This window comes from Lacerta agilis, chromosome 15, assembly GCF_009819535.1.
Source record: "Lacerta agilis isolate rLacAgi1 chromosome 15, rLacAgi1.pri, whole genome shotgun sequence".
In the NCBI taxonomy this organism is placed as follows: domain Eukaryota; kingdom Metazoa; phylum Chordata; class Lepidosauria; order Squamata; family Lacertidae; genus Lacerta; species Lacerta agilis.
Genome location: NC_046326.1, coordinates 2,446,697 through 2,454,762, shown reverse-complemented (window position 1 = coordinate 2,454,762; position 8,066 = coordinate 2,446,697). Strand labels below are relative to the sequence as shown.

At 45.5% G+C, this 8,066-nt stretch overlaps 1 protein-coding gene across 3 annotated transcripts in view; it reads right to left on the bottom strand.

Moving 5' to 3' along the window:
* Positions 1-1,687: 1,687 nt before the first annotated feature.
* The window catches only part of RHOBTB2 (Rho related BTB domain containing 2), a 28,274-nt gene continuing 21,895 nt past the window's right edge, over positions 1,688-8,066 (bottom strand). For all 3 annotated transcript variants that reach the window (XM_033171630.1, XM_033171631.1, XM_033171633.1), the window contains exons 6-10: positions 7,411-7,529; positions 5,373-5,523; positions 4,207-4,295; positions 3,444-3,545; positions 1,688-2,966 (exon numbers count right to left, since the gene is read on the bottom strand). In XM_033171630.1, coding sequence (XP_033027521.1) covers positions 2,730-2,966; positions 3,444-3,545; positions 4,207-4,295; positions 5,373-5,523; positions 7,411-7,529 — 698 coding nt within the window. In that variant the 3' untranslated portion in view covers positions 1,688-2,729. The remainder of the gene's footprint in view (positions 2,967-3,443; positions 3,546-4,206; positions 4,296-5,372; positions 5,524-7,410; positions 7,530-8,066) is intronic.

Sequence of the window (8,066 nt, the reverse complement as noted above, 5' to 3'; positions counted from 1 at the left end):
CTTGCTATCTTGACACTCTGAGAGCCAGTGTGATGTATTAGTATTGTAACCTCTGCCTAACCTGCTTTTTGCAGGTTATTGTTTTGAGGTGTGTGTGCAAAATGAACTTGCTTGCTCCTGGAAGGAAGGAACTAGTTATGCATCAACACTTAGTCCAAAATGGCCCAGTAATGATCTGTGCCAGTTAATATGAAGGTATTGTGACTGGCTCCTTCTGCAGTATTATACACTTTAAACAGTCATAGCTTCCCCAAAACAATCCTGGAAAGTATAAGGGTGCTGAGAGTTGTTAGAGCTGCCATTCTCAGTTTTCTGGGAAGTGGGAATGATTGTTACACCACTCTAGGTGCTAGATCTCTTCAGCAGTATAATATTGTTCCAGGTTTCCAAGTCTCAAAGAGGGTGTCATAGACTGAAATGGTTGGGGTACAGGAAAAAGGAAGAACAGAAATGATAGAATCTGAGAACCTTCCCTACAACAAAAGACTGAAATGTCAGCTGCTTTTTAATTTTGGGCCAGATGACAAGAGAGGCACATGATTAAAGATTGTCCCTATACATTTTGTAAACCACTTCATTTAAAAGTGTTTGGTATATAGCTACTTTGCTGAGTGTGGCTTAAGCATGCAGAGACTGGAATGTTTCCAGCAGTTCAAGCAGGTGCATGTGGGTGACCCATCTTGGGCAAGGCAGAGAGACAGAGACTGGTTAAGCTTTAATGAACAGGTGAGTCCTTGGACCTGGGTTTATCTGTTCCAAATGCAACACTATGCCATACTTACCTATGGGCTAGTGGAACAAGCAGAATATGCTTGATAAATGTAGCCTGTTTGGCAAAAATTACTTGAAGTTTGTATTTATTTCTATGTAGATATGGTATATTGTCTTTATATTCAGGTGCTCTGTTTTTAGTGATTTTGTTCTTTTGATACTACAGATTATGTGAATATATAAAATAATTTTTAGTTCTTTGCTTTGCCCTTGCGATTTCTTACTGTTGGAAGTCAAAAACAACTTATTTGAAGGCAGAAGCTTTTTACCTTGTTTATGAAGCTATGTAAAGTGTCCGGATTGGAGCTGTACTAAGCAATTAAAAGATTTTTAAAACTGGTATACATTGTCTTGCAGTCTGTACACATATTCTCAAGGTAGGTTTCATGTACGCCTAGGCTTGGGTCTCAGGTGACACTTTGAAGGCAGCAACCGGGTTAGTGGGGCTGGGCCATACCGAGGTGGGAGACTGCTTGGGATAGCATGGGAGAAAAGCAGGATTCTCAAGGATATGATGGATCAGTGATATGAAATCTTTTCAAACTTTCTTTTACAATTTAAATAAAGCTTGTCAAGTGTTTGTAACAGTTTTGGTCGTGAATCAGTAGACCCAGTACTATTCAGCTAGGTCTTTGTCTACTTTTGGGGGTGGGACAGGATCTTGGGGCCAAGTGTGGCTTTCAAGCCTTTCCAACTGTCCCTTGGGTGTGCCCCCAGACACACACCCTCCTCGAAAGTTTTCACCCAGCTAGAATGTCCTTGAATTTTGGTCATGCATCTTCCCTGCCTGGATGGAGGACCAGGCTACTGTACAATGATAGAATTTACATAGATGGCTCCACTCACTTTTGCAACACCAGACGTTTCCCAGAAAGGAGGATGACCCTGCACTCCAAATCAGACAGAGGCCACAAGCATCTTTTTAAAATACCATTTATTACAACACAACCTTGCACACTAAAATCCAAGTTGGTGTATTGGTTTGCTTCGTTAAAAACGGTGTCAACTGGTGGAGTTTCCTATTCTTTCAGAAGCAGCACATTCCCAAACATCGTGGCCAGCACAGGCCAGGATGGAAGAGACTCCCTCGCCAACCTTAACTTGCTGTCATTGGGCTAGTCAACCTGTTAACTTGTAGTGTGCAAGCAATGAGAGAAAGAAAGATAACAGCATCTTTCCAGCCACAGCAGGCATGTTCTGTGTTCTAGGACTTTTTTCCTGTTGCAATTCAGTCGCAGTGCAGAACTGAAGCATCTGTTGGCCTTTGTCTCCTCTAGCAGGGCCTGCCTCTCATGAGGAGGGTCCACAGCTGTTTGACGCTTCCAGGATCTGTGCCTTGCTGCTAGCAAACATCCTAGAGCTAAGGGGGTGGACATGCAACAGAAAAATGATACCTTGTCATGAAAAGAAGCCCAGAAAAAAATTCTGGGGCACAGCGCCTGTCTTCAGCAGCTTGAAATGACATGGTGCAGAGGGGCGGACAGTGTGAGGCACCCAATTATTTTTTGCTTTTTGCAAAGGTGCAGGAACCCTCATTAAATCAATGAAGAACTGCTGCATTTTCCTTGCAGCAGATTTTCAAAGTAAACCTCTTGCATTCCTGTAAACATGAGGTGTGTCCAGCTAGATGAGTGAGCCCCCTTCTAAAGAAAACTGGCTTGCCTTGCATTCCACCTGGGCAGCCTCCCAACGGCTGTGCACCAACACTAGCTGAGGCAAGGACTGGGACCATATGGAGAGAGCTCTGGGTGAAGATGTAGGATGCTCCAGACCCTGAGCTCCACCTGTACAGGTTCTTGCCAACCTCCCAGGGACATTCATGCTTGTTTTCTCCACTGAGGGTTTTAGCTGGTGGTGTCCTCTCTAAGCCTGTCAAGCCAGACATTGGTCAGGGTGGCAGGCTCCCTTCTCTCCAGAGAGACTGAGGAGAGTGTGTGTGTGTAGGGGCAGTGCATCTCTCAGACCACAGCAGAGGAGGAGGAGGAAGATGAAGATGAAGCTGTGGCTGCTGATGAGGAAGGTGACTGGGCGGGGGAGGAGGCATTCCAGAACAGCCACCTCCTCTTGGGCTGCCGTTTCTGATGGAGGTAGTCTTCCTTCTCACGCTCCTTCCTGGCCCTCTGATAGTGGTCCTCCTCCTTCAGGTACCAAACTGGGGGCCACCGATGCTTCTCAAAATAGTCCTGGTTCTCTGCAATGGGAGGAAGGAAGGAACGAAAGTTAAAAGCCTGCTATTACAGTTAAAAAAGAAAAGTCAGAATTGCAAACAAATGCAGCTGAAGTTTGTGGAGAAAGCAATCTGTGGAGAGGTGGATGGTTTGCAAAACTGTCAATGTGCAATTTATTTGCAGCAAAACTAGATGGCATCAGCCATTGACCTGAAAGGGTTAGAACAGCTTTCAGTGGAAGAGAGGCGCAGACAAGAGCCAACCCTGAGGATCAGCAACTGCAATGAGGAATCCTACTAGTAGGGATGGGATGGGAACAGGCCTCGTGTGTTCTAAACCATTTTTAAGGGTTTTGCTGAGATTACAAGAGTTGCAAATTGGCTCTAAGCTGAAACTGATATTCTTGTGCATGTTTAAGAAACAGCTATAAAAATCTTATTTGTTGCTTTTCTGCATAGACACCCAAGGCAACGCACAACTCATAATTCTTCCATGCTCACCTATTGACATTGCTTTCATCTCTCGGGGAAATTTGCGGCAGATGTTGTTGTAGTTGGTGCAGATATGATGGAGGCACCAGTCGGCTAGCTGGTAGGCACCATGGAACTGCGGGAGGGGGGGGGAAATAAGATATTGGCATGAGTCACAACACCACAGGGTGATTTAGCCAGCACTGCTAAGGAAATGATCGGGGCTACCAACAGTGCAATCCTGTACAGAATGGGTAGGGAACCTTCAGCATATGGGCCAATGTTGGCCCACCAGAGGGTCCAGCTTCACCCACAAGGCCATTTCCCCCAAAACGCCTACCACTGGTAATGTCAGCTGATGGGCAGAAGGGCAGGATTTAATCTTGCATTGGCTGTGTGCCCTGTTCCCAGCAGGGAACAGGATCACACAGCCAAGGCAACGGAATTTAATCCCTGCTCATCAGTTGACTGCACTTCTTTCCTTATTGGGAGGTGGGTGCGTGGGGGGACTCCCACCTGCCACTGCTGCGCCTACCCTCTTGCTTAAAGGAAAAGCTGAGCAGCTGCAAAGAGCAAGCATTCTTTGAAGCAGGTGAGCAGGGGGTGGGGGTGGACCCTGCCCACCTGTCAGTCATGTGACATGTAACTGACAGGTGAGTCCCCGGTGGCTACCTGCCAGATTTGGCCCCTTGAGCCAGCTGCTGTACAAGTTGATTGGGAAGCAAGCCTCAAGAGTTCAATGAGACTGACCTCAAGGGATCACTACGGATTCACTATGACCAAGACGTTTATTATACCTGAGCCAGCTCCAGGAACACAAGGACATCACCGTCAATGTCCACTAACATCTGAGTTGCTTCCATCAGACCAGACACCGTGAACTGTTCTGTAAAAACACACACATACAATAAGGTCAGAGTGCAGCAGTGTGACCTCACTAACAGGGCAGAAGAGATAAAGACCAATCTTTTTCTTTCAGTTTTTAAGCAAGGTAAGAAACTGGATTCTAAGTTTTCTAACAAAGCATTATTGCTGTGGGTTGTTTTTTTTTAATGGCCCAGTTTGAAAAGAAATCCATATTCACTTTGTATTTGTTGAGACAATCTGTTAAAACTGAATGCTGTTCTAACAAGCACAAGGGCCTGCTTTTCTACATGATTTTTTCCCTACATAAAATAAAATGTAAAACTCAGATAGGCAACACCAGAGGAAAGCAATCTTGTGGACAGTAGTGAATTGCTTATGTATTTGGTGCCACAGTATGTCAATAAATGCTAAGTGGGTTTGGACTCGCCCTTGACACGCCCCACAACATCACCAGAGCTCAACATCTGCAGCCCACCACTCCACTGAATAAGACACGGACCCCTTCAGTGTCTGGTAGGGCCTGCCATTTTTTAAATGTTTTTGTTTTTGTTTTAAACGTTGCAAGTAAAAATCCAGCTTATCAATCAAGGGGAGAGGTTCTAGGTCAGCCCACTCTACATTTGTTTTAAAAGGAAACTTTTAAAACTATGGAGCATTCACAAATGTGATAGTCCACCTCCTCTCTCAAGCGGAACAGTTCATTCTGCCAGCTCAGCCTCTCCTCATTCTAGGGCCTGAGAGAGGGGCACAGTGCGCCACCTGCTGGCCAGACCAAGACACAAGCAATGGGTCAGAAAGTCACACCCTGGTTGTCTATCCCCAAGTAAGCCTGCTTTAAACACTGAAAACCTGTATATGGCTTGCCTCAAATCCTATAATCCCCTCAATGCCTTCACGGAAGGTTCTCCATATCATACAATGACACCTAACGACATCACCCCTTCCTAAGCTAACATCACTCCAAAAGGTGAGGAGAAGGATCAAAGCACAGTACTTTCACGCTGTTAAGCAGAAGGCACGAGCTCCTTCATCGCCCCATATTGTGCCTGATCACAGCTATGAAGTCAGAACTGCGCCTGCAGCTCCCCAGTATTACCTGTCAGTGCAACTAGGTGTGGCAGACACAGGCGGTTGGCAAGGATGATAAGCTTCATGTAATCAAGGTCTGATGTGGAACAAAACTGCCCCGTGTACAGGTACTCCAGCACTGCCCTCATGCAACTCTTGCTGGTGTAAGGTAACACCACCTGTAAGAGCAAGGACATGCACACAAGAGGGGTTAAATTCACAACATATTGAGATACAGAAGAACTGCATAGTTGTGCTCATCCTTCAGTCATACAACAACTCTTCACTTCTATTTACCCTTTTATTCAACCCAATGGTTGAGGACAGGGAGCCCAGACTGTGTACCACCTCATTTGCTCTGGCTAATGAGGGGAATTATAGAGTGTTCAGGCAGCCTAGCACAAAACTCTAACTCTAGAGGTTAGAGTGGATCGTGTGATATTGCTTGAGCCCTATAAAAGCTTGCCCTGAGAATAGGCTACTGGGTTTCCCCCCTACACACTGGGATGGATTGTTGTTGCTTTCGCAATAGATATAGGGAACCTGCAGCTCCCACTGGCAATGCTGACTGCAGCTGATAGAATTTTGAGTCCAACAACATCTAGAGAGCTACAGATTCCTCATCTCTTCTCTGCAGGATCTGCTTATACTTTTAGGCCAGAATGGAGCCTGTCCAGAAGACTCTCACATCACTCTGAAAGCAGCCACGGTCAGTTCCTACCATATCTTTTGCTTGGGCCCCAAGAGGGACAAGACATTGAAACTGCAGAGTTTGTGATCATTTTACTTCCTCAATAATATACAGCAGGGCATCAGGAAGTTGCATATTTTTCACACACATCAGCACACCTAGTAAGGTACAGTGGTACCTCTGGTTACGTACTTAATTCGTTCCGGAGGTCCGTTCTTAACCTGAAACTGTTCTCAACCTGAAGCACCACTTTAGCTAATGGGACCTCCCGCTGCCGCTGCATGATTTCTGTTCTCATCCTGAAGCAAAGTTCTTAACCTGAAGCATTATTTCTGGGTTAGCGGAGTCTGTAACCTGAAGCGTATGTAACCCGAGATACCACTGTATTAGCTCCCTCTCTGCATCTGATTTACAATGTTTACATCCTGGTGAAAAAGATACATGGGCACCACCATTTCCAGGTTACAAAATTTATGCATTCTTGTAAATGGGTGTGAATTTGCCATATGAAAATGCAATAGGCAAACCAGGGTCCCCAAAGTCCCTTTGTGTATGTTGTTCCAATAGGGGGTCTTGCACAGATTGGGTCTTTTGTCTGCCGTTTGCAAGGGTTTCAGAAGGGAAAGGACCTTTCCAAAGTGCTGGCCACAGTGCTGGCCAATGACATTTTCTTTCTGAAGCTGGAAAATTCAAGCAGTATTTCTCCTCCTCACTCATTAAAATGGGACATAATCTGCATAGCTTCCATTTATTTCCATGGAGTTTGTATAAAAGGACTTCTTGGTGGGTCCTGGCTGTCTCCCACTCTGCCACCTCATCATTTCAATACAATGCCCCTCTGCCTATTTGAAGCTTGCTCAAATTGTGGGAGAAAAGGTAGTAGGCCCTCAGTAAAAACTATAAGTAAAAACTGTAAGTCTTGACTCCTTTTAGCCAAACTGTGTCCCCAAAGCCTTCTAAAAAGGTCAGGGAGCTGGATACCCTATAATCTGAGCACTGCCCCCAGTCCATCCCTTATTACGGTATAAAACATATAGGATCTTCCCATCCAAGCCCCACATAATGGCACTTGCCCTAAAACCCTTCCCTACCACCTCCCCTTTTCTTCCCTTGAGCCTGGATGCTGAGAGTACTGTGTAAAAAGCAAGAAACAGGCACTCTACTCCCTCCCAAACCCCAGGGATCTTAGCTCAGCAGCTGAAAGAAATGAAAACATTTGCTCATCAAAAGATCTGCTCGGGTGCAGTGTGGACAAAAACTGAAGTTGCAGACAGTAGGAAATGGGGTTCAAGTATTAGTTAGAGCTATGTCTAAGTTGGAAAACTAGAGAGATGATAATTCAGTCTGGAGCTTTTCATGCTCACGGTGGCCTCACCTCTTGGGTTGAGCTCTCCACAAATGGACCCCCAAACATAGCAGCCATCCAGTCACAACTGGAAATTAGCAAGGGCTTGTGGGCACTGATAGCACCATCATCCAGCATAAAGGTGACATCTGCAAACAAGTAAAGAAACATAAGAAAATGTTTTTATGTCCATGGACTGTGCTTTACCACCACAGAGTAACAGGGGGTTGTAGCCAACTTCAGTTCTACTCAGAGTAGGCCCAACCTAAGCTAGTCATGGCCATTAACTTCAATGGATCTACTCTGAATAGGACGAGCACTGTATACAACTCAGAGAAAACTAATGAGATGCTAAGGGCTAGAATCCCCACAAGATGTCACTTCCACAAGAACATACCCCCCCCCAAAAAAAAAAAATACTGAAGGAATAAAGTCACCTACAGCAATTTCCCCCATCCACAAAGTAATTGTGCAGATCAGCTTTAAGTTGTGAGTTCTGGGTTTCTATATCTACTTGATCTTTTTCTGGGAGCCTGACAAGCCAAAATAGGGATGGGAGCCAATGTTGAAAAGCAATCAACCTCAGCAAGCATGGGAGTTGTAGTCCAACACCATCTGGAGGACCCCACCCATAGGAGCCAATTCCTAGGGGCTGAGGGCCCCCAAAGTTGATGGTGTGTGTGCAC